This window comes from Odontesthes bonariensis, chromosome 8 (genome assembly GCF_027942865.1).
Source record: "Odontesthes bonariensis isolate fOdoBon6 chromosome 8, fOdoBon6.hap1, whole genome shotgun sequence".
Classification (NCBI taxonomy): Eukaryota; Metazoa; Chordata; class Actinopteri; order Atheriniformes; family Atherinopsidae; genus Odontesthes; species Odontesthes bonariensis.
Genome location: NC_134513.1, coordinates 1,294,289 through 1,320,782, shown reverse-complemented (window position 1 = coordinate 1,320,782; position 26,494 = coordinate 1,294,289). Strand labels below are relative to the sequence as shown.

General features: G+C 48.2%; 1 protein-coding gene across 9 annotated transcripts in view; it reads left to right on the top strand.

Annotated features, from left to right (window-relative positions):
* Nucleotides 1-24,507, top strand: part of sox5 (SRY-box transcription factor 5) — a 121,757-nt gene extending 97,250 nt beyond the window's left edge. For 4 of the 9 annotated variants that reach the window (XM_075471278.1, XM_075471274.1, XM_075471273.1 and 1 more), the window contains 7 exons: nt 5,066-5,230; nt 13,417-13,606; nt 17,061-17,236; nt 19,314-19,416; nt 20,139-20,312; nt 22,215-22,431; nt 24,119-24,507. In XM_075471278.1, coding sequence (XP_075327393.1) covers nt 5,066-5,230; nt 13,417-13,606; nt 17,061-17,236; nt 19,314-19,416; nt 20,139-20,312; nt 22,215-22,431; nt 24,119-24,416 — 1,323 coding nt within the window. In that variant the 3' untranslated portion in view covers nt 24,417-24,507. The remainder of the gene's footprint in view (nt 1-5,065; nt 5,231-13,416; nt 13,607-17,060; nt 17,237-19,313; nt 19,417-20,138; nt 20,313-22,214; nt 22,432-24,118) is intronic. The other 5 variants (XM_075471281.1, XM_075471275.1, XM_075471276.1 and 2 more) reach the window with 4 other exon arrangements.
* Nucleotides 24,508-26,494: the final 1,987 nt, after the last annotated feature.

Genomic DNA, 26,494 nt, shown 5'->3' with positions numbered 1-26,494 from the left:
CAGGAAGTGAACCTACCCTCGTTGTAGCTAGCTTGAAACTGCCGTTTTGACAGGAAATGACGATCGGCGACGTCACGTTACGCTGCATCTTGGGTAGTTTGAGTATGAGTAGTAACCTCATGATGCATACCCAACATTTAGGAGAATCTAGTATTCATCCGGGAACTTTAAAAAAGTTAAAGTTAGTAGGAGTAGTAGGAGTAGTAGGCGGTTTCGAACACAGCCTGAGTTATTAAACCCATAACTGACCCGACTGAAGGAGGAAATGTTCCAGAACACGCAGCACTACGCTCTGGGTTCAGGTTAACGGTCAGAACCAGAGACCAGGCTGGATGCTCTCAGGTGTCCCTCAGCTGAAGGCCCAGGGTCTCAGTGATTTAAGTGCGTACCCCCCCACTGTGCCTTAAATCTGCAGAGCGGAGCTGACACGGCGAGGGGAAGAGGATGAAATAAGACTCATCTGTTATCCCACTTACAGTCTGAGTCTGAGTTCGGTGCTTTTCCTGTCTGCATGCGCAGAGTTAGTGTCTCCCTCATGCAGAAAAACACAAGCACAACTCTCACGCTTCCCCTCAAACCTCACGAGCTTCCCTGGCTTCCCAGGTTCAGAGCCTGCGCGGGCGTCCCCTCTGCTGCCTGTCTGAAACTCATGAAGCTGCCTCCCTGCCCGAGTGTAATTATAAAGTTTAACCCGCCCGCCCAGACGTCTGGGTGAAACAGCTGCCTGTGTCTCACTGTTTACACACACCGACGGGGAAATGTGGGTTAAAGGTGCGTGTCGTGCATTTGCACCTGTCAGCTGAACGTGCCGCAGAGCGAGCAGAAGACTCTGTCAGGGAGAACGGACCCCGCTGTCGCCTCTGATGTCGCTACCGCTGCTGTGTGCGTGTCTGTTACCCGGGCTCCATCTACCCGTCCATATGCTCGGCGCTCAGACAGATTTGTTCACCTTGCAGGGGAGGAGGGGAACAACACAACAAACCCATCTCACTGGCAGATTCCTTTAACAATCCTCAGAGAAAAGCAACGAAAAAACCCGCTGAGATTAAGGCTTTGTGGGATTTGTCCGGGTACAGATGTCTCAGTGCGGACGGATTTCCTCTGGGATCGTCTCCGTGTCCTCATTTCAGAAGGTGTTCTGTCGCCTGGTCCAGACGCCAGAGACTGGAACATGGAAACATGGAAACATCTTCATATTCATCTATAACACACGCAGTGACCACAGGTGATGGATGCTTTACGGCAGATTATAAGATCTAAAGCTTCGATAGGCTGGTGGCCACAAAGGGCTGATAACCGGTTAAATGTTATGTTTTTACTGAAGAAAAAAAGTAGATAAAAAGCCAACAAGTGGAACCGAACAGGCGGTATTAACCCGCCATATTTCAGTCATATTGTGCTGAAATCCTTGAGCCTCCTCAGTAAGAAATAGTTTGAGAGAATTCAGTGTTTTCATTCTTCTCTCTAACTTCACTGCAAATAAAAGCCTCAGAGAGTCGGTGGCATTGGTGTCGTTCAGCAGAAAGTTGAGCAAAGACCACTGGCTTTTTCCTGAGATTATTTCCCATCATGCACCAGGTGGAAACCCTTAACAATGCGCAGCTTTTAGCCACAGCTGCAGATGTTATTTACTGTCTGTGAGGCGACGTGCAGCTGCAGAGCAGACGGCAACAACTGCTTCCTAACAAGCAGCGGAGCAGAAACCAGCCCCAAAAGTTTGGTTTCAGATTAAAAAAAACACTCAATCTGCAATTTAAATCTCAGAAATAAATCCACAAAGTGTGCAGAAGGTGTAGATCTGCAGATCTGAGCAGGGAAGCCTCTGACCTCCTCAGACTGCGTCACCAGCAATGAAATCGCTCAAAAGCACAGCTTTAAGTGCAGTTTGTAGGAGAAAAACTGCATTAATCTCCATGATTTAAAGCTCTTTCCGTCATCTTCTTCTCTCACGTCCTGCACAGAAATGTGCAGAGAAGCTCTCCCAGCCAATGGGAGCTTAGCACAGAAGGCAGCGCAGGCTTTGGAGTGTGCAAGGTTGGCGTTTAGCATCTTAATCTGAGGGATGAGAGTGACATTGTGCATTAGAGCATGTTAATCTGCCTCCCTGTTGACCCTTGATATCATTGATACAGTATCAGCCACATCACACAAATGCACTTACAGGGACAGACAGCGAGCTGAGAAATGAAAAGAAAAATCCACTTATCCGCGCAGGAGAGAAGGATGCGATAACGAGGAGAGGATGAGCGGGAAAAGGGAGACGGAGGAGGGAACGGGGAGAGAGGAGTGCGGCATAAAGAGGGTCAATGGCGCGGGTCAGGCATCATATGGAGAGGCAGATGTTGGAACATATTGTCCTGGATTACCGCGCCGAGCACCGGAGACAGAGATGGACGAACAACGGACAGGCGGTCGGGGGGGAGGGAGGGAGGGGGAGGAGCAGATGAGGGGAGGTAAGAGAGAGAATCAGCCCAGCAGCTCGTCTGCACACCGAAGCTTATCTGAGAACAGCAAAGCAGTTCTCTGCCTCCTGGAAACGTTCCTGATAGCACGTGCTGCTGAGTTCTGATGCAAGTGCACACAAAACCAAAGAGAAGTTCATCTCAGGGGCAGATTTCATTTAAAGGCACTAAGATTTACAAGCAGGGGGAAAAAAAATGTTTTTTTTGTTCCAGAAGTGGAAGAAGCACAAAGAGATAAACGGAGGACAATCCATTAAATCCATTAAATCCACTAAATCCATCCCTCTGTCCCAGCGTCCAAGTAAACACAACAACGGAATAACTCGGACAACAAAGATCAGGAGAGGTTGTGATCTGACTAAAGCTGCAGATTACTGACACACACACGCGCGTGCACGCACACACACACACGTGCACAGAACTCCACGGACGAAGACGACAACAGAAGCAGCGAAACAAGAGAATGGACCAGCTGATTGTGTCAGAGGCACAACCAACAGTCAGCCGCACGCACGCTCACACGCACGCTCACATGCACGCTCACACGCACCCACACACTGACCACTCGATGTTGCTGGTCTCACTTCAGAGGATTTAAGGAGAAGTGGGGAGCAGGTCCTAATGAATGTGCACACACACAGCTCGTGCACATACACAGCGTGCACACACATGTCTCAGCAGCATGCACGTGCACGGCGTGTGAGTGACATTTCAGCCGCCACGACTCCACCCCCCCCCCTCCTCCTCCGGTCTCCCCGGGGGGCTCTGCGCTGTCACTTCCTGTTTGTTGACATGCGTGTCGTCGTGGCGACGCTCTGGGCGCGCTCCGCAGTGCTCCGTGCACGTGCACGTGTGTGTGTGTGTGTGCGTGACTGCTCGCTGGGCTGAGTGACGGGAGCTGGCCTGTAATGGAACTCAATTCAGCCCGTAAATAAAGAGCCTCTGAACCACTGGTCCGAACACGAGAGCGCACACATGCGTGCACGCCGCCCGCGGTCCTCTCACACACACACATGCGTGCACGCCGCCCGCGGTCCTCTCGCTGGGGGGGGGGGGTTCATGCTCGGCTGCACCCCCCCCTCCTGCAGCTAATTGAAGCGAGCGCGGCTGATCTGATGTCAGCTGCTCGCCGCCGCCGCTCTCCTGGAACTCCTGAGCGCCCCCCCGCTGCTCGGCCTCCTCAGCAGATACATTCCCACCTCTCAGAAGACGACTTTCTGCTCCATAAACTAAGTTTCACGGCGTTCATCAGGGAGGAAGCGGCCTTGCCCCCCGTTTGGTTCTCACCTGAGACACCGACTGGAATCCGTCTGTGATTCAGTTCAAATAGAAAATTCAATAAAAGCAATTGTGGAAAAAAGGAGAGCCGTAATGGGAAATAAGTCTCTTTTACATCTCAGCTCGGCTATTGGAGCGAATATTGTTGTTGCCACATGTGACTGACAGTCGTGCAGAGATTCCTCTGAAAAGTGTGGCTTTGTGCAGCGAGCGCGCTGCCAATATTTGTCCAAAAAAAAAGGGAAAAAGAGAGATTAATGTCTTTATTTAAGATCGCAGGGAAGAGCAGGAGGTAAACGTGGCTGTCAGGAGAGATAGAGCGAGAGACGGAGGCAGAAACAGCAGTGACAGCATCTCTCGCTCGTCCATTTGCATAAACCAGCCTTTGTTTGGCGCCGGTGGCCGGCGGCCAAGCAGCAACAGAAGGACGGAAGTTAAACTCAGAAAAAAAAAAAGGATGGTCCTGTTCCAGAAAACGATTCCACCAGAAATAAATAACAATTATAACTATTCAAAAGGCAGAAAACAACACATCAGTCAGTGGTCGGCGTGGCGCTGCTCCTCAGAGGAAGGAGGAGCAGAACGTGTTCGCGGACATGAAAGTGGCCGAGCAGCGTCTTTAAGAACACTGAAGCTCGGTCCAAGTTGCTCGCATTCTGCCGGGTCTGTTGCTGTGCAAAGACCGGCCAGAGACTGTTTAGCGTGCTACAATAGTATTGCATAAATACACCCGAGCATGTTCACACCACAGCAGCTTGTGCCATAACGCTTTAATTTAATTGGAAATTAATTAGATGGATAAATAAGAGTAAAGAAAACAGTTTTTCTTTTATTTTGGAGCTTATTTTTACATGTTTGTGTGCTTCCTCGGCCCACTGAAAACATCTCATGTCCCAGCTGGCCTGCAGCCCCACAGATCTCCCTCTTTCCTCTCCCCCCCCCCATCATCACTTTTTTTTCACCTTGAGCCAGAGCCGGGCTTCCCGGCGTGACCTCGATAGCCCCGGAATGCTTGCCTTTCTCCCACGATGCACCTGGAGGGGACATGGCCGTCTCTGGGCCTGTCAGAGAGGCTGTTAGCGCTTCTCCCATGGGGTGAGGGGGTGGGGGGGGGGCAGTAGAGATGTCCCTCTGTCACACAAACAGAGGCCGGGCCACTAATGGCCTCTTCATCCAGAGCTTTTTAGCCGGCTTCTTCTGTTTCTCTGCGCTCTCAAGTATTCATTTATTCATGCCATCCTCTTTTTCCTCTCTTTTACCCTCCCTCCCCTTCCTTTCTCACTCTTACCCCCCTGCCCCCCCTGTCTGTCTCTCTGACCTCGCAGCAGTTGTACGCAGCTCAGCTGGCGGCCATGCAGGTTTCTCCGGGGGCCAAGCAGCACGGAGGCAGCCTCCCGCCGCAGGCCAACCTGGGCACGCACTCCCCGCCCACCAACATGCACTCGCAGAGCGACAAGGGCCGCAGCTCCCCCCAACCACACAAGACCAAGGTGAGCAAAAGCCCGGGGTCGCTGTCTGTGCATGTGTCCGTGTTCAGAGCACCAAACCAGGCTGACTAACCGGGCTGCCGGCGCTCTGCAGGATGTTTAAAAGGCGCTACACTGGAAAAAATAAGTAAAAAAACAACAAATAAAAGACGTTTTTGCTTGAAATAAGCAAAAAGATCTGCCAATGGAACTAGTGAAAATCGGCTTGTCAAGATTTCTTGAAATAAAATGTGATATTTAGGACTTTTGAGATAAAAGTGATCTTGAAATTAGCTTAAAAACCTCTTCAAATGAAAAAAAAAGCTTGTTTCATGTGATATGTGACTCAAAACAATTTGTTTTCAAGACTTTTTCACTTAACAAGATATTCCAGATGTATTGTCTTCAAACAAGTCCCTATATCTGACTGAAATGGTACTTGTTAGGCAGTTGTGTCTTATATTAAGTGTAATGAGATATTTTGACTAGAAATGAGACAAATATACTTGGTAAGACTTTGATTTTTTCCAGTGTAAACGTCTTTAGAGACTTCGTCTGGAGCTCAGACGTGTTGTCCTTCCAGATTATTCAGCTCTTTGGAATCAGTCAGAGCACCAAACGACTGACTTTAAAGGGACAGTTCGCCTCTTTAAAGGGACAGTTCGCCTCTTCTGACATGAAGCTGTGTAACATCCCATATCAGAACAATATGCGTTCAACAGAGCATCATAAAAATCGATATTTGCATCATAAAATCGAAAACGAAACGAAGGAGAGGAAAGGAAACAAAACAAAAATAAAGGAAAGATCTGACTTTTTCCTGGAGAACCATTCTGTGATGCAAATGTATTACTCTGTTGAACGCATATTGTTCTGAGAAGCAAAACGCTTTATTTTTTAAACCCCAGCCAACTAGCCGGACTACCTTCATCAACACCAAAACGAGGCTGGAACTCTGCTCACAGGACGCAGCAGGGGGTAAGAAGATGTTCAGAAATGATGTTGCTGATATGGGATGTTACACAGCTTCATGTCAGAAGAGGCAAACTGTCCCTTTAAAGAGGCAAACTGTCCCTTTAATGAGGCGAACTGGCCCTTTAAAGAGGCGAACTGTCCCTTTAAAGAGGCGAACTGTCCCTTTAATGAGGCGAACTGTCCCTTTAAAGAGGCGAACTGTCCCTTTAAGGCTTTTCAGTGTTGTGCATGAGCTGGAAATGTGCTTGTTTCAGTGTTGCATCCCGTTGTCCCGAGCAGCTGGTCCGCTCCCCGTCTCGGTAAAACTCGCCTCAAATCAAACAACTTTATCTCAGACCTCCAGCCGGCTGATTTCAGGACGCCGTTTCTGTCGTTTTCTCGGCTGGTTGCCTGATGGGGGAGAAGCCGTGTGTCCATTGGAGTGGAATTCTATGAATATCTCCACACAAACCGGCCCGCGCCTCCTGCGACCTCTCCGTCCGTCACGCTGAGCGGCCGACAGGAAGCAGCGGGTCGGAGACGCCGCGGCGCGCCGCACATTCGTACAGAAGTCTCAGAAACTCCACAATTTAACAATCTGGAAACAGATCTGAGCTCCCCAAACACATCAGCTTCTAATCTCTGACACGTGTTACTCCCACATCACACATCACACATCACACATCACGCTCTTTCCTTGTGCTCGGCCGTGCGTGTCCACGTGCATGCACCCACCCTGTCGGGGGGGTTGTGCAGGGGCTGATCCCACAGTTTGCACCCCTGCCACTCCCCAGCTTCACACTTTATTTCCATATATATGGAGTTGGGCTGCCAGGCGAGTGCTGTGGCCTGTGATGGAGGCAGAGGGGGAGAGAGGGGGAGTCGGCCTGTGATAGAGGCAGAGGGGGAGAGAGAGGGAGTCGGCCTGTGATGGAGGCAGAGGGGGAGAGAGGGGGAGTCGGCCTGTGATGGAGGCAGAGGGGGAGAGAGGGGGAGTCGGCCTGTGATGGAGGCAGAGGGGGAGAGAGGGGGAGTCGGCCTGTGATGGAGGCAGAGGGGGAGAGAGGGGGAGTCGGCCTGTGATGGAGGCAGTGGGGGAGGCGTAATGGCCTCCACAGTCCAGCAGGAGTGAGTTTGGCCCCCGACCGTCCCCACGGAGCTGAAATGGCAGCTCCACCACAGAGCTGTTGACAAACATAAGTGCTCTGTGGAGTGTGGAAGATGTTCTCCTTTCCTTTTTCTGTTCCACGCTGACCACCGGAGCGCCGCCGCCCCCCCCCGCCGGCGGCTCCCGCCTCCCCGGCCCAGCAACATGTATATTTCAGTGCTGCGCTCCCCATGCGGGCTCCATCATTTGGAGCCCCAGCGCTGCTGCTGGCTCTGCTCACAGCTGTTTGGACTCGGGCACACACCACTTAAGTGCTTTACCCTCGGGTCAGACACAGACACACACTCAGAACCCCCCCACACACACACACACATATTCAGGTGTAGAACAAGACACCAGCACACACTCAAATCACTGCAGACTACAAGCAGCTTTCTTACATGCAAGAGTGGCTCCTCAGACGCAGGCAGGCATGCAAGCTCACCGTTAGCTCAGAAATATGCAGCATGTGCAGATCTGCTGCTGACGTGCATCACACGCACGCAGCTGCCTCACTGGGTGTAAGTTAATCACTTTACGGTGAAGCAGCGTAAATGCTCCGTGTGTTTAAAAGGGTAAAAAGTGGTTAAAATGAGGTTAAACTCCAGGTTTATCTGAGTGATTAAAGACAATAATCAGACTGATGGGAGTGTTCTTTAACCAGAGGTGGGCAGAGCAGCCAAAAACTGTACTCAAGTAAAAGTACTGTTACTTCAGAATAATATGACTCAAGTAAAAGTAAAAAGTATTCATCCAAATAATTACTTGAGTAAGAGTAAAAAAGTGCTCGGTGAAAAAACTACTTGAGTACTGAGTAACTGTTGAGTAACGTCTGATTTATTTGTTAACACAAGCATTCAATCAGACAGACAAAAATACTAAATAATCATCTTTAGGCAAATTAGAGTTCATCAAATTGATAAAATAAATTAAAATTAATTCATTAATTACAAAATAGCTTAAATTAAAATAATCCAGGTAAATTCAAGAACTTCAGTAAAAGATAAAAGAGACTTAGGAAATGTTTAAAACATATGTAACCCATATGTAACCTAAAAAACAAACATTCACCTATCCATGGGGGAAAAACGAGTTTAGGAAACTTAGCGCTACATGTTTCCTCAAGTTAGATGTTGAGTTTCTGCTGAAATGTGCGTTTGTTTTGGTTGCCACAGAAGACACATAATGTAGCTGCTGTTTCTCACTCTTTGTAAGGTAAACATGCTTTCAGTATGAGGCCTCGTCTGCGTCTTCATTTCCCACCGTTGGTTCTGACATTTTTCATTTGTTTCTTTGTTTGTTTGCTACGACTGCTAATGCTAAAGCTAACCCGTCCCGCCGCTGAGATCGAGTACGGTCACGTGACCAGACTGCACGGCTGCGTCTGATTGGTGGAACACAGTCAGGTGGTAGAGCCTTTGGCGGAAGTCTCTCTCTCTGTCAGAATAAAACATTAAAATGAGGCGTACGCGGGGGGATAAAAATAATGAGGCGTAGAATACCAAAGAGGTAAGAAGAAAAGTAACCAGCTCATTGTAGCCTAATGTAGCGGAGTAAGAGGACAGTTTCTGCTGCACACATCTACTCAAGGAAAAGTAAAAAGTATAGAGATTTAAAACTACTCCTGGAAGTATAATGTTTTCAAAAACTTATTTATTAAGTAAATGTAACTCGTTACTACCCACCTCTGCAGATAAGTGCGTAAGAAGCTGTTAGGGTTAGAAAACAGTCTTGATTTAGGCTAAGAGATCAAAAGTCACCTTTATGGGAGCCATTTTCACCAGTTTTTATCTGGAAGGAGCAGAAACGGGATGAAAAAGGGAAGTGAGAGAAGATGAATCCCGTTAGCTGAGCAGACTCTGAGTCTGAGGAATAAAGTGAGGAACAGTTAAAGGTTCGCTCGCGTGGGAGTGACGTCTCCTGTGAAGCTTCACAGTTCAGGAGCTGCAGGACAGTAAATGATATCTCGGCTGTGTTTCAGAACGATGAATCGTGTGGAGGAAACAGTCCTGTTCCAATTAAGCAAAAAGTAAAACAATCAATCATCGTTTTTCTGTCCAAAGACGAACGAGCCGAGCCGAGCGTTGTGTCTGCTCTGAGAACAGTTTGATGCGACGGTGTAATTAATATCTGAGGAGCCGGGAGGAGAGGCAGACACCTGCAGACGCTCAGAGCTGACAGGATGAACGCCGGAGCCGCACACACTCATGCTTTCTTTTTTTTTGAAAGATATGTTTATTGATTTCACATATGAAAATTACAATTAACATTGAAAGCTTCAATTTTCTTTTTTTTCTTTCAAACAAACCCTTTCAATCCCCCCAACCTCCCCTGCCCTCCTCACTACACACAATAAAACGTGTATGTAACAATTTGGTTAAATAAGCTACTTTCAGAGATGCATATATACATGTGTCCTTTACACTACCAATCAATGTACAATCAGAGGGGAAAAACGAACATATAGACATCCTCTCAGGCTACCTTTGCACGAAAACGATCTGAAACCAAAACGCAAAAGTGGCGTTTCGTTTTCACTTTTAAATCTGCGTTTAGACGAGCGTTTTAGGGTGAAAATCTGCGTGCACACGGAAACGCAAAAGTGTGTGACGTTTCATATTTATTGATGCAATAAACACGCCAGATGGCTCGGTGGCAACACTACCAAGATGCTAGTCACGTCATTTCTATGTGACGAGAAACGCAGTTTTGCGTTTTTCATCCTTTACACGGTGGCGCGACAGTGGAGCGTTTTTTAAGAATTCCACTCTGGAGGGCGGTTTCACTTTTTTGCGTTTTCATGCCCCCAAAACGCCGTTTCCATCTAAACTATATAGTGCATCCGCAAAAAGGGTTTGCGTTTTTAACCCGTTTTCGTTTCCGTGTAAACGGCCCCTAACTGGGCACATATGAGACAGCAGCACCAAAAATAAAACACGAACAAAAACAGTAGGAAAGTTGGTTAGGGAGTAAGATAGTCGGGTCAGATTATGCTCTATCAATGCTTACGGATCTTCAAGTGTTTTTAAGTTATTTATGTATTCTAGTGCCGAGTTCCAGGTTAACTCAAATTTCTCAGGAGCCCCTCTTATATTGTATTTCATTTTTTCGAGACTAAGAAACATCATGAGGTCTTTAAGCCGTGTGGATGTTGTAGGGAAACACAGACTCGTGCTTTTAGCGCCGATCAGACGCAGAACGCACAGCAGCGAGACGCAGCCCACACACACAGATGCAGCATCTCCATCGCTTCCTTCGTGTTTTCCTCTCAGAGCTGGAGACCGTTTCATCAGCCAAGAGAGACACAAAAGCAATTGTATTAATTCTAGATTTCCTCTCTCTCTCACACTCACACACACTTCCATGAGATTTAGAGCTTGTTGAACAATGTCTCTCAGTGATTAACTTACACTCGCTGACACACCAGCGGGTCCGGGCGTCTCCGCAGTCTCAACTAATTCCTCCACGCTGGCGTGAAGCAGGTTGGCCACCGTCCCACCGCAGGATTTGCCTTGGCGCGAACAGGAAGCCCCCCCCCCCCCATCCACAGAGCGATTATGTGTGTGTAATAAATATTCAGCGCGCCGGCAGCCAAAGCCGCCATGATACGGGTCAGGATGGATCCCGCTCAGCTTCCTGCTTCTTCTCCGGCCCATTGTCTCACTCAAGGCATCTTTGGGGGTCCTCCATCTATTTAGAGAGACCCCCCCCCTCTAATGAAGGACAATCCGGTTAGGCCTCATCGTGCGTGTGCATGTGTGCGTGCGTGCACGGCGACGGCGCACACACACACGTGCCTGAGCACGTACACATGGAGGGGCTTAATTGAGTTGTGAGGGGCTCATCAGGCTTAGTGCGACTGGAGGAGTGGGAATCAGGGAAAGTCTTAATGAGTGAATGCACACGTGCACGCTCACACGTGCACACACACACACAATACTTTCTCTTTTTGAATCCCGCTGTATGCCGCTTTTCAGCAGCAATTAGACTAATGACCATAAAATAAAGACGGATCTCTCTCATGTAGAAACTTCTCCTTAAACTCATCTGAGCCGGATCCTGAAAACACCGTTTCTCTTTAACTCCACGTTTGGCTTTTAATCACGCCGAGCGGTTTCGTGTGCATCTGCTCCCTCTGTGATCTAATTCCTCCCTTCCCGTCATGTGACCCTCTGACGTCCTCTGTGATTGGATGAGCCGGCCAGCGGGGTTGATGTTGCCATGACAGTTAACGTGATGACATGTGGTGGCGTTCTGCCGGGCCGCTGTGCGTCCTGTTGAGGCTGTTGACACGTGCACGGCTCTGTGATATACAGACGGGCCGCTGCAGAGGTTCTGCTGGCTGTTTGCAGCGTGCACGTGCGTGTGCACGTGTGCGTGTGCACGTGTGCGTGTTGTTGTCTTTAAGGCAGAAAATGCTGCCCTGTTGTTTCTGCACACACTCTGGAGTTTAATGGAGCGCGAGCCAATCGGAGCGACAGACTGTCCTCACTTCTGTTCGCTGTTTGGAACACGGCCGCGTCTTCAGCCTCTGAGGACGGCGAGCGGGCCGTGCTGCTGTCTGCAGGTCCTCTGCAGGTCCTCTGCAGGTCCTTTACAGGTCCTCTCAGGTCCTCTGCAGGTCCTCTGCAGGTCCTCTGCAGGTCCTCTGCAGGTCCTTTACAGGTCCTCTCTGGTCCTCTGCAGGTCCTCTGCAGGTCCTCTCAGGTCCTCTGCAGGTCCTCTGCAGGTCCTCTGCAGGTCCTCTGGTCCTCTGCAGGTCCTCTGGTCCTCTGCAGGTCCTCTGGTCCTCTGCAGGTCCTCTACAGATCCTTTACAGGTCCTCTGCAGGTCCTCTGCAGGTCCTCTGGTCCTCTGCAGGTCCTCTGCAGGTCCTTTACAGGTCCTCTCAGGTCCTCTGCAGGTCCTCTCAGGTCCTCTGCAGGTCCTCTACAGGTCCTTTACAGGTCCTCTGCAGGTCCTCTGGTCCTCTACAGGTCCTCTGCAGGTCCTCTGCAGGTCCTCTGGTCCTCTACAGGTCCTCTACAGGTCCTCTACAGGTCCTCTGCAGGTCCTCTGCAGGTCCTCTGCAGGTCCTCTGCAGGTCCTCTGGTCCTCTACAGGTCCTCTGCAGGTCCTCTGCAGGTCCTCTACAGGTCCTCTGCAGGTCCTCTGCAGGTCCTCTGGTCCTCTGCAGGTCCTCTGCAGGTCCTCTGGTCCTTTACAGGTCCTCTGCAGGTCCTCTGCAGGTCCTCTGCAGGTCCTCTGCAGGTCCTCTGGTCCTCTACAGGTCCTCTGCAGGTCCTCTGCAGGTCCTCTGGTCCTCTACAGGTCCTCTACAGGTCCTCTACAGGTCCTCTGCAGGTCCTCTGCAGGTCCTCTGCAGGTCCTCTGCAGGTCCTCTGGTCCTCTGCAGGTCCTCTGCAGGTCCTCTGCAGGTCCTCTACAGGTCCTCTGCAGGTCCTCTGCAGGTCCTCTGGTCCTCTGCAGGTCCTCTGCAGGTCCTCTGCAGGTCCTCAGGTCCTCTGCAGGTCCTCTGCAGGTCCTCTGCAGGTCTCTTTAGGTCCTCAGGTCCTCTGCAGGTCCTCTGCAGGTCCTCTGCAGGTCCTCTGCAGGTCTCTTTAGGTCCTCAGGTCCTCTGCAGGTCCTCTGGTCCTCTGCAGGTCCTCTGCAGGTCCTCTGAGGGTTAGGGTGGGATTCTGAGGTGTGTGCGGCTGCTGCTCGGGTCACCGACCTGGTCGAGGAGCAGCATCCCGCCGCACGCTTCCAGGAGCCTGCATGTGGAGCGCGCCCGTGCATGTGGAGCGCGCCCGTGCATGTGCATGACTCGTCCCGGCCTTGGTTCCAGGGCGGCTGTGTCACAGGACGCTTGTTGTGCATGTGAATGTCAGTGGTCTGCAGCAGAATGAGCAGCTGTGTGTGTTGTGTGTGCTGTGGGGCCGGTGGCATGCACCCCGTCACCTCGCCATCCCGCCAGGCTTGCCTCAGACTGCTGTGCATGGGCTCCCGATTAATCATCACGTGGTCTCGGTCAGGGAGGCAACGAGGGCGTCCCCCCCCCCCCGGCCTCCCGCTTCCAAATTCCTACGGTGGTCACAGCGGGCGAACTGTGCTGTTTTGGTTTTTGCAGGACAGTGAGGGTGCACAGCCACTGAACCTGTCGGCCAAGCCTAAGGCATCCGAGAGCAAGTCACCCAACTCCCCCCCAACTTCCCCACAGGTTCCTGCTGCTGGTGCCAAGCTGGGCCCCGCAGGCTCCATGAAGCACAGCGCCGCCCCCTCCAGCATCGGAGGACCGCCCACCAGAGTCAGCTCAATAGGTAAGAAAAGTTAAGCAGCCGGCACGCCACAGCTAAACTGACAGAACCAAAGATTTCTCACAGATCCATTATTCACAGAAGTCTGGAGCTCATTATTATTTTCAGAGAATTCGCTTTCAAAGCCTCTGACTTTGTTTTAAATTTCTTTCTTTGGACATTTACTCAGTCAAAAATGTGTTTTTTCTTCATTAAGCCACTTAACTCTGAGCTGTGAACCATTCAGGCAGGAAAAAGGCTCCTAACTCCTAGAGTTGGAGTCAGGCGAGCAACCAAAAATTATTAGATTTTTTTACATTAATTTACTCAAAAAGTGGCCTAAAATGAACAGAAACAGACATTTAATTATAATTTCTTGTATAACAGTTAATTCCCAACTACATTTGCATGATTGTGACAGCCATATTAAGTATTTTATGTGGTTTTTGGAGCATTTTGGTCATGAGACGCCTTTTATTTCTTTATATTTTGCATCCAAGCAGCTTAAGTGATCTTCAGCAATAGTTTCAACACTTTCTGAAGGTTTTTCAGAGTTTTTATTTGGACATTTTCTGCTTTTTTCCTCATTTTCAGTCCAGTTTTTCTTCATTAAGCCACTTAACTCTGAGCTGTGAACCATTCAGGCAGGAAAAAGGCTCCTAACTCAAGGGATGAACCAGTGTTGTGTCCAACTTAGCAAAGAAGCCGTTTTAAACTGGATCTTTAGGCACTTTGTTCCCAGCAGCCTGTCACAGAGACACATCATTTGTTCCCATTTCTTTAGCTGCATGTGTGAAAAACAGCAAAGATAACACAGTGTGACAGACAGAAAACAGGATTTCTGCAGCAACAAGGTGATTCTGGTTCTGACTCAGATTCTGGGTTTAGATTCACTTTAAAGCTGCTTACTTTTGCTCAGAACTGTGGACAAACTGAAAATCACCCCTGAACCAGTTTCCACTTTGATGGGACGGCTGCACCCACCAGCAAAATCTGTAGGAAGAAGTCGACATTAAAGCAGTAAAAATAAAATAAATATTGTGTTGTATAAGACAAAGAACTGAACTGATATTAGACACATGTGCTAAGTGAGCCGCACTTTTTGCTAATTGCTCGCACAAAGGCGACGGCCGTCTTTGAGGGGAACATTAATATCTCTGTTGGTGGCGGCGCTGACAGCTCTCAGCTGGGCCATTGTTGCACAGCCATAATCATCCCCAGCCACATGCACACATACATAAAATATGACATAAATGAATCACTATTTTGTGCCGTTAATCCATTTTTCACGCAGCGCCGATAGTTCAAATATTGCACATATGTAACAGGCTATAATTAGCGTGTTTGTGTTGCTTCCTGCGCGCTGCCGTTCGCCCGCGGGCTGCCTCATTGTTACGTGTTTATTAGTGAGCGAAAGAGACAGAGAGACACGGGAAGGAGGGAAGAGGAGAGGGAGGACGGTGGGGATTAGCAGGGTTTTTTTTTTGGGAGCAGCGGAGCGGGGGAATAATAAATAGAGGAGTACATGACAGACAGGAGGTATCACCAATGAGATTAGACAAGCCTCTTACATGAGCCAGGACAGCGCAAACAGCAAACAGCCAGCGTGCACACACACACACACACACACATGCACACACACACACACACACACACACACGCACACACACACACTCACTCAATCACAGTCCTTTTTCCCTGATTTCCTGGCTAATCTCACTGTTTTTCAACAAATCGCTGGATTTAATATCAGATTAGAGGCTTTTCGGGTCCCAGATGTTTTTTGTTCTGAAAAATGGATTTACAGTGTTTAAAGTTTGTGTGTGATCCCCCCCCCCCCCCTCCTGAATCATCCGAGCCAGATCCCAGATACGCTGCAGCTCCCATCTGTTGCCGCTGGGTTTCCAGAGGTGCCGATCCAGATGTGCAGTCGGTTCGAATCGAACCTCTGAGACCAGCAACGTTAAAGATTTAAATGTCTTCGCATTAGTTTTATATTTAACCTTAATGTGGATTAAAAAAGGCTCCAAATGAACCAACTCCAGCTTTAAAAAGCCCTGCTGGTAGAGTCAGAGGCTGTGTTCCAAACCGCATACTTCTCCTACTACTCATACTAACTTTCTGAGTTAGTATGCGAGTTTGAGTAAGCGAGAAGTTCCCGGATGCATACTAGATTCTCCTAAATGTTGGGTATGCATCATGAGGTTACTACTCATACTCAAACTACCCAAGATGCAACGTAACGTGACGTTGCCGATCGTCATTTCCTGTCAAAACGGCAGTTTCAAGCTAGCTACAACGAGGGTAGGTTCACTTCCTGTTTTCAAAACAAAAGCACCAATTATATGGTAATGGCTTTCCCTATGATAAAAGGCAACGGGTATTTTATTTTGTGAAAATAACCGGAAGTGCGTTGCTCACTGCGGCTAGCTTTAGTAGCGCCGAATTCGTGGAACAAAATTGTAAACAGCCGGTATTTTGTCAGGTTTTCAACACGTTGGGGATCTAAACGACTACTTTCTCTCCTGAAAATGTAGTATGCAGTATGCAGTATGTAGTATGTAGTTTGCAGTATGTAGTATGTAGTATGTAGTATGTAGTATGTAGTATGCGGTTTGGAACACAGCCAGAGTCTTTCACACATTTGGGTTCAAACCGCACAACCGATGTGAGACTTTTCCACCGGACCTCCTCCTCCGGGCAGGTTTCTTCCCCCCGCTCCATCCATCCTTCCATCTCCTCATCTCAGCCCAAACTGAAGGCCTGTCAGCCCCTGTAACACGTCTCTCTGCCCCCCCCCCATCTCTCCCCCGCTCCATCCGACTGCTTTCATGGATGAAATGTAAAAATAAATGAATAAAAACTTGGATGAGAGGAGCAGCCCTCCTGCTAACTGGGTCACATTCACTCATCTCCCTTTAAGCGACACACACAATCGTGTCCGTCTGCAGATTAAAATCAGCCGTCACCTTATCCTCTTTTTGTTTTTTGGCTCCTCTCACACCCAGATTTTCCGGTTATGACTTCTGAAAGAGTTCACAGCTCCGTCATTACCAATCTGAAGCTGGTAATCTGGCCTGAGATGGCATTAGCGGTGCGGATTAGCACAGATAAAGGCCTCATAAACCAGCAGCGGCTCTTTGTTAAGAACTAACCCGCCTGACGGGGAGAGGCCTTGGCCGCGCGCACGGCCACAGCAGATGCCTCATCTGCCACTAAGCTGCGGGAAATTCTGCGAATAATAGGTGGGCAGATGTTTTCATCTGGGGAAATTAGCAGGACTTTTGTTTGGCTGTGATCTGAGCGCTCCGGTCACCTCTCTGTGGCGGCGGCGGGCGGCTCAGGGGTGACCGCGCTCCAACTTTTAAAGTGTGTGTTAATGTGTTTCTGAGGAGATTTAATCTGGATTAAGAACGCGTTTTAGTTCACGCGTGAAGGCAAAATGCTAACCCTGTCCCCGTCTTTGTCCGCGCCTCAGCAGACCTGCTGTCGACGCTGTCCTCCACAGCCTACCTGAACGACCACGAGGCGGTGACCAAGGCCTTCGCCGAGGCCCGGCAGATGAAGGAGCAGCTGAAGCGAGAGCAGCAGGTCCTGGACGCCAAGGTGGCCGCCGTCAGCAACCTCAGCCTCAACAACGGGCGCTCGGACAAGGTGAGCCGCCGGGGAACGGGTCCAAACGGGTTTAAAGAGGAGAAAACGGGCCGATTTATCCCAGTTTGTGGTGAAACTTCCGGCTCTGTATCAGGACCTGAAGGACAGAATCTGCTGAAACACATTCGCACGACGTGACAATACATTTCTGAGATCTTTTCTGACAAACGATTCCCGCTCATCAGTCGTGCCAGAAGCAAACAAATGAGCCAAATGAGCACAAATTATGTCTTTTATCTCAGCCCCTAAATTCCAACCCGAGTCTCCGAAGTCATGGCGAGCTGCAGCCGTCTCACTGTCGGCGTGTAATAATTCGTCTTGCCGCACGCCGTCCCCGCCGCGGCGTGTAGGAGGTGAGGCGGCGCTCAGAGCGCTCGCTGCAAATGTGTTGGAGCTAAAGAGGGCCAGATAAGGTAGAAGCAGAGGCAATGAGAGGTAATGAGTGTGTCCGTGAGGCACGCTGTGGGGCTGTGCACGTGTGCGTGCACGTGCGTGTGCACGGCAGAGCTGAGAGTGGAGGAGACGGTAATGTGAAATGACGGCGCAGGGCTCCTCGGCTAAATTGTGGTTGTTTGTTAAACACATTTGGAGTCAGCTGGTGCACACACACACACACGTGCGCACACACACACGTGCACACACGTGCACACACACTTATATTTAAAGATAAAGTGTGTGTGTTTGCAGATGCTTCGGCGGCTTTATTTCTCTCTTTCTTGGTGTTTTTTGCTCCTCACGGTCTCACAGATCCATGAAAACCTGCTCAGACTTTCCTGTTTTACAGGGAATTAAATTTATTACATTTAGATAATGATATTTTTTAAAAAGGAGAAATTATTCAGATTATTTTTCATCTTCATCTGGAATTTTTTTTTTTATGAAAATAAAAAATGTTAGTTTTTTCCCCATTGAAACAGTTTCTGCTGATATCTGTAGAATCCATCTTTGTGGAAGCGGCGCTCGCTCTGCCTCGGGTTACCTCGACCCTCCGGCTTTGTGCTGCGTGAGCGGGGAGCCGGCGAGCTTCCTCCGTGTCATCCCTGACACACTCGCAGGATTAGTTTTGTCACTACTTTGTGTCTTGGCTCCAGTGTCAGCCATTCAATCCACTTTTACTCATGTACTGTTCGGGGGCTTAATGTCAGCCTAGGCTGTCATCCACTCCGTCTCCCTGTTCGTCTCCGCCTCGCACGCCGCAGAAAGCCGGCTGAAGCAGCCGTTTAATCTGAAAATCTCTAAGTGTGAGGGACATTTTGTGCTCTCTTTTTCTGCAGCGAGGACAGAATGAAATACTTCTGATTTCCATACAGAATGAGTAAATAACTGCATAACCGTCGAAGGTCAGAACGTGTTTATAAAAACAGAAGAAATGCTTTTATTCATCATTTAGCTGCGTTTATTCTCCGCTCGCCGTCATCTGCGGGGAATTATCTCCAACAATTAAAGGGAAAACAGAGGAAACGCATTTCATTACCGCGCCGCCCTCCTGCATCCGGCCCGCCGGGGTCGCCTGTAAATGGAGAGGGACGCTTTCTGGGAGCCGGTTTCAGAAGGCGACGGCGTTCCGGGTGGCGCTCCTAATCGTGTAATTAAAGTGTAAAACGTGCACGTGCGTTCATCAGCAGTCGAGTTGCAGCGCAGAGTGTGCCGGCTGCTGGCACTAAGCATGTAAATGCCGGCTAAATCAGCCTTTTATTGGTGGTAATAAACACCCAGGGGGCCGCGCGGCGTGGCCTCACTCTCGTCGGCGCCGCGCTCCCCCTCTCTAATGCGTCGACCCCTCGGGGGGGCCGCGCCGCGCTCTGGCAGGTGGCTGCCAGGAGCCCCTCACTCACGCTAAACATGCGGCGTAATCATCACACGCACAGATGTGCGTCTCCACATCTGCCGAAGCCTCGTTCGCCAGACGAAAGAATCTGATTTCTTTGTTTGTGTTTGTGGTCCGCGCCACGTCTGAATCCGTCGCCACGGTAACCGGAGCCGTCACATCTCAGGCGGGGGGGTCACAGTTTCAGAGGTTAACGATGAGCAGAGATGTTTGTGATGTTTTGTGTGACAGTCGGTTTGTGTTGTGCAGGACAAAGCCGCCCTGGAGAGCCTGAGTCAGCAGCTGAAGCAGCAGGCCGAGGACAAGTTCAGCCACGCCATGCTGGACTTCACCATGAGCGGCGACTCCGACGGTACGCACGCACAAAGCAGAATCTAACTCTGACCGAGTGGATTTGTCTCATTTCCAGTCCAAATATCTCATTACACTTAATATCAGACACAACTGCCTAACAAGCACCATTTCAGCCAGATATAGGGACTTGTTTTAATACAATACATCTGGAACATCTTGCTAAATGAAAAAGTCTTGAAAACAAATTGTTTTGAGTCACATATCATATGAAACAAGCTTTTTTTTTCATTTGAAGAGGTTTTTAAGCTAATTTCAAGATCACTTTTATCTCAAAAGTCCTAAATATCACTTTTTATTTTTTCCAGTTCACTAATAAGTAAAATAAGTAAAAAAACAGCAAATAAAAGACGTTTTTGCTTGAAATAAGCAAAACAAATCTGCCAATGGAACTAGTGAAAATCAGCTTGTCCAGATTTCTTGAAATAAGATGTGATATTTAGGACTTTTGAGATAAAAGTGATCTTGAAATTAGCTTAAAAACCTCTTCAAATGAAAAAAAAAGCTTGTTTCATATGATATGTGACTCAAAATAATTTGTTTTCAAGACTTTTTCACTTTACAAGATATTCCAGATGTATTGTCTTCCAAACAAGTCCCTATATCTGGCTGAAATGGTGCTTGTTAGGCAGTTGTGTCTTATATTAAGTGTAATGAGATACTCAATGAGACAAATGATTGTTGCTCCTTTGTTCTGCTTCTGACGCCGTTCTGCCTCCTCAGGCTCCCCCAGCGTGTCGGACTCCAGGATATTCCGAGAGTCTCGGGGTCGGAGCAGCAGCGAGCCGCACATCAAGCGGCCGATGAACGCCTTCATGGTTTGGGCCAAAGACGAGCGGCGAAAGATCCTGCAGGCCTTCCCCGACATGCACAACTCCAACATCAGCAAGATCCTGGGTAAAATGATTTCCTTCCTCTGGCTCCGCGTAAGCCGGCTTTAAATGGAGAGCGCAGCTCCGACAAATGATGGTATAATTCATTACGCGTTAAACAAGCGGCGCGAGGCAGCCTGACATTTCCCCCGGACCGCCGGGATCGGCCCTGACATTTTAAAGAGCTCCCTAAGCATTTTATAACACGGGGAAATCTGGTTTTAATAAGCCTCCTCTTTTTCCTCGATGGCTCACAGATCGCAGAACACAGAGAGAGAGACGGAGGGAGAAGGCAGCCCACAGCTTTTACCCATTAAACGTACAGTAGTGGAGTGCAGAGCGGCAGCAGATACGCGGCGCACGCCCACACACACTCGTGCGGCTCACTGATGCCGCAGATCTGTGAGCACACAGATGACGGCAGGTTAAGTGAAGTCCTCATTAGTTGAGATGAGTACCTGTCGTCCCGGCGCCGCTCCTCATTAACCCTCTTAAGCGCTCTCTTTCTGGGTGGCGCTCTGAGCGTCACACACCGTGTGTGTGTGTTGCTTTTAAACGCAGACGTTTGCTCGTCGCTCAGCCTAACTGATGCTTTCCGCCGAACATTTGCTGCCTTTAACCCTTAAAGTCTCTTAACATTCTGCTTGCTCCCCTTTTTTCCTACGGGTCAGAAATGACCCAAAGCCCCAAAATAAAGCAACTTAATTGAATTTTAAATCCAAAATCTGTTTTGTATGATGAAACCACCTGTTATTTATCTATTCAACTCAATTCAATACAATTTTATCATGTTTTTTTTTGTTATACAATACAAAAAGACAATCACCAGTTTTCAGGATTACACTTTTTTTTTTTTTTTTTTGGTCAGTTGGACCAACAATTTTCTTGTTTTCTCCGTTTTCTTTTACATAATAAAGGTTTATTATTGCTACACTGGAAAAAAATCAAAGTCTTACCAGGTATATTTGTCTCATTTCTAGTCCAAATATCTCATTACACTTAATATCAGACACAACTGCCTAACAAGCACCATTTCAGCCAGATATAGGGACTTGTTTTAATACAATACATCTGGAATATCTTGTTAAATGAAAAAGTCTTGAAAACAAATTGTTTTGAGTCACATATCATATGAAACAAGCTTTTTTTTTTACATTTGAAGAGGTTTTTAAGCTAATTTCAAGATCACTTTCAACTCAAAAGTCCTAAATATCACATCTTATTTCAAGAAATCTTGACAAGCCGATTTTCACTAGTTCCACTGGCAGATTTTTTTGCTTATTTCAAGCAGAAACGTCTTTTATTTGTTGGTTTTTTTTAACTTATTTTTGGAGGGGCATTTTTTCCAGTGTATTATATAAATGTGACGTAATTACTTCTGAATTAATTATGTTGAAAGGGAAAAGAATTAGTCAACAATCTGGAACTTTTTGTGAACAGTTTATTGGGCAGTGAAACGTCTACCAAGGAACCAACTACTGGTACTTTGATTCAGGGAACCTTTACATCCTTTATATCCTCCTTTATATCCATATACAGAGGATATAAATTCAACTTCCAGTTTCTTTGATGTGTGTGTATTAGGAGAGTTTGTGTCGCCTTTGAACTTTTTTCTGGTGTTTAAATGTTTTTATAATTCATTCATTTAGTTAAAAATGACCCATAAGACCATCTTTGTACCCTGTTGGTACCCACATGGAAGCATAAACAAAAATAAGGTATGACTTTTTCTAATGATGGGGTCCCTTTAGGAAAAGTCATAACATTTACAGTTGGAAAAGGATAGTTTAAGGTATTTTTTCTACAGCTAAACATGGTCGTGGGTCACTTTTGACCCCAGGACAACAGGAGGGTTGATTCCCTTCAGATTTCAGTTTTTCTGCCTTTCGGCCGGCACTAACGACCCCGTTTCCTTCCCCGTGTCCAGGCTCGCGCTGGAAAGCCATGACCAACCTGGAGAAGCAGCCCTACTACGAGGAGCAGGCTCGCCTCAGCAAGCAGCACCTGGAGAAATACCCGGACTACAAGTACAAGCCGCGGCCCAAACGCACCTGCCTGGTGGACGGCAAGAAGCTGCGCATCGGCGAGTACAAAGCCATCATGAGGTCCCGCAGGCAGGAAATGAGACAGTACTTCAGTGTGGGGTGAGAAACGTGTTTTAGTGAGCCGAGCGCACGTTTTCACCCTTTAAAATAAAAATACCAAACTCTCCACACAGCATAGGATTTAATATATTCAGAATCCAATTTAATTTTAGTTTTTTTTTGGCAACGTTTGTTTTCAAATTTAACTTTAATTCTGTGTCATTATTATTATTATTATTATTATTATTAGTTTATTTTATTTAATTAAATTTATTATCATTATACTGAGCACAGTGGTTCTCAACCTGAGGATCCGGACCCCCAGAAGGGGCCGCAGCCTCATATCAGGATCAAAATGAATGTTTCTGCTGCGTAAAAACACAAACTTGGTTTGTTTTCCGTTCTTTCTGTCCGAGTTAATAACGGTTAATTCTTTAAAAGCTGATTTTAACAGAGTTTCGGCTCATTTCATCAGGGCCACAAACTGAGAATAAAAAGTAATTTAATGGTGACATCACCGAACCTCCGGGGTTCAGCGGAGAAGCAGAAGATGTTGCCATGAAAACTAAAAACAATCCAGAAGCCTCTGCAGGTTATTTCTGCTTGTTTCATTTATTTTAAATTATTATTATTATTTAAATGATTTCAGGGAACAGGATGGTGCTCAGTTTGAGTTTAAATGATTTCAGGGAACAGGACTGCGCTCAGTTTGAGTTAAATTATTTCAGGGAACAGGACGGCGCTCAGTTTGAGTTAAATTATTTCAGGGAACAGGACTGCGCTCAGTTTGAGTTAAATGATTTCAGGGAACAGGACGGCGCTCAGTTTGAGTTAAATTATTTCAGGGAACAGGACTGCGCTCAGTTTGAGTTAAATTATTTCAGGGAACAGGAGGGCGCTCAGTTTGAGTTAAATTATTTCAGGGAACAGGAGGGCGCTCAGTTTGAGTTAAATTATTTCAGGGAACAGGAGGGCGCTCAGTTTGAGTTAAATTATTTCAGGGAACAGGACGGCGCTCAGTTTGAGTTAAATTATTTCAGGGAACAGGACGGCGCTCAGTTTGAGTTAAATTATTTCAGGGAACAGGACGGCGCTCAGTTTGAGTTAAATTATTTTAGGGAACAGGACGGCGCTCAGTTTGAGTTAAATTATTTCAGGGAACAGGACGGCGCTCAGTTTGAGTTAAATTATTTCAGGGAACAGGACGGCGCTCAGTTTGAGTTAAATTATTTCAGGGAACAGGAGGGCGCTCAGTTTGAGTTAAATTATTTCAGGGAACAGGACGGCGCTCAGTTTGAGTTAAATTATTTCAGGGAACAGGACGGCGCTCAGTTTGAGTTAAATTATTTCAGGGAACAGGACGGCGCTCAGTTTGAGTTAAATTATTTTAGGGAACAGGACGGCGCTCAGTTTGAGTTAAATTATTTCAGGGAACAGGACGGCGCTCAGTTTGAGTTAAATTATTTCAGGGAACAGGAGGGCGCTCAGTTTGAGTTAAATTATTTCAGGGAACAGGACGGCGCTCAGTTTGAGTTAAATTATTTCAGGGAACAGGACGGCGCTCAGTTTGAGTTAAATTATTTCAGGGAACAGGACGGCGCTCAGTTTAAGTTAAACCCGGTCAGCAGAGTTACGTGGCTTTTTATTTCTGAAGCTGTTCTCAGGCGGAGTCCCTTTGCTTGTTCGGGTTGTTGTACTGAACCGTTTCCTCTCCTGTACTGACGCGCCCCCACCGTTGTGCCCACAGGCAGCAGGGCCAGATGCCCCTGTCCTCAGCGGGCGTCGTCTACCCCGGCGCCCTGCCCATGGCTGGACTGCCCTCCCCCCAGATGCCCTCAGAGCATTCCAGCATGTCCAGCAGCCCCGAGCCCAACGCCAACCACCACCAGAACTCCCACATGCCTGGACTGAAGGGGGAGGAGCCTCGCATCAAGGAGGAGGAGCTGAGGCTGGACGACAGCAACGGCGACGCGTACGACGACTTCGACTACGAGGACGAAGAGGCCGACTACGCCAGCGACAACGAGAATCACATCACCCAATAGGACGGTGCTGGACCCGCCCACTTTTAAGCCAATCACTGCTGGTCCATCTTACGAAATCCCAAACCTGCCAACCAAGAAGAAAACCTCTGACGATGCCAATCACCTCGAAAATTTCACAAAACCCCGCCTGGCGTTCCCCTCCCCTCCCGACTCAAGGGGACTCTCATCAGAGCCGAAGCCCCTCCCACTGGCGCCCTGACACCAGCATCGGAAGCACAGGACCTGTCACTCACACTGACTGTTACACATTCTGGAGTCTGGGAGGAGTCTGAGGAATATCCGAGTACTACTGCGAGAGTTTGAGCGCCACCTTTCAGTCCGTTAGAGGCGGCGCGGCGGACCTGTCCGAGGCCAACAGACGACACTTTAAAGATGGCGGACCTGTTTATTACCCAGAGACACTTTTAAGAAACAGCTTTTTTTTGTTCTATAATATTCTCACTCAGGTACACGGTGCCAATAAGTGGCTTGTGAATGTGATTTGTTGTTTTTTGTGCTACAAGTTTGAATAATAATAGAAAAAAGAGACTTTTCTTTTTTCCCCTTTTTGTTGTAAAAGCACCTGAAAGACACCAGACGTTTATTTTTAACAAAAAAAGATCTTTTTTCTCTGCAGCCATCGCAGTGTGGCGTCAGAGCGGCTCCTCCCCCTTTTCTTCCGGGGGGGGGAGGGGCGTTTCTCTGGCGCCGCGGAGCCGAAACGAAAGCACTGTGTTTGTCAGACAATCCACGAGTTTTCTTCTGGCTCCGCCCCCTTTTATCTCCACCTGAAGCGGCGGCGGCGGCGGCGTGCGTTCCCGTTTGCACTTCTTTACTTTGTAGTGCGGAACAAGAACCCGGATGTTCGGGCGTCTTGATCTGCCGCCGCGCACGCCAACACACACACACACACACACACACGAGCGGCTGCTGTTCTGTCCTTAAGTGTTTTCCCGCTCCCTCCAATCAAACGTCGCCCTGCTGTAAAGTGGGTGGAGCCGGGGTGAAGTCAGCCAGTCAGTGTTTCTGTTTGTATTTGAAAACTGTTTTATTATTTCTCTTCAAACTGCCTCTAGTCTAATAATATTATTAACAATTATTCTAAGGATGGTCAGCGTTTCCTTAAGTTTTAGTAAGTTATGTACAGTATAATTTATTTTTCTCCTCTTTGTTGGGTTTTTACGACCACATGAAACTCGGAACATTATTCTATTTAGCTGGTAGGTATTTAGATCTAAACTTTTTTTGTTTTTTTTTAAGTTTGTTTGTTTTGTATTAATCCTGCGGACGGCCGGCCGGGCGGGCGGAGTTAGGACAGAGACCTGGATGCCAGCCCTCCTCCGAGCTGAAGAATCTTTTCCCGTCCAAGCCCATTTCTAAGAAGCACTCAGACTCTGAGGAAAAGAAGAACAGGAGTTTTTTTTTTACTGTTAATCTAATTTTATTGTAATGATTATCACCATGTAAAATGTGAAGGTTTTATTTGCTTCATTTCTTTGGAAATCAGTTGGATCGCTTTTTTGGTTTTCTGTGAACAAAGAGACCCCCCGTCCCCCCCGTTTACGAGTCGCCGCCGCCGCCTCACCAGGACGCAGCGGAGCATCTTCGGCTTCGGATCCTCACGCACGCTTTAAAAAAAAAGAAAAAAGGAAGCGGTCACCATGACAACCAAACCAATCCGATGCTGCCCTCCTCCTGCTGAGCATCCTGTACATATCTGAGGTTTACTGCGATCCGCCCGGGGTGCTCCGCTGTCCGTGTGCATGTGTGTGTTTGTCCGTGCGGGTGGCGTGAGGCGGTGCGGCCCGACCTTTGACCTCTCATCAGGAGCCCTTTGCTTTGTTTGAGCTCCACGCCACGCCGCAGGAGCCATGACTTCTCTTCAGGTGTGACGGCCCGTAGCGATCCCCACAATCTTTCCCGCTATAGTTGTTCCCCACAGGCCATGTAAAGAGCTTCTGGGTCCTCGCCGTGCTGTAGGGTCACCCCCCCGATGCTGGAGAGAGGGGGCTGTCCTTTTTTAGGGGTATCAGGAGGGCGCGTGGGGCATTAAGACACCAATCATCCCTGCTGGCACGGTCTGTCCCCACACTGAGACA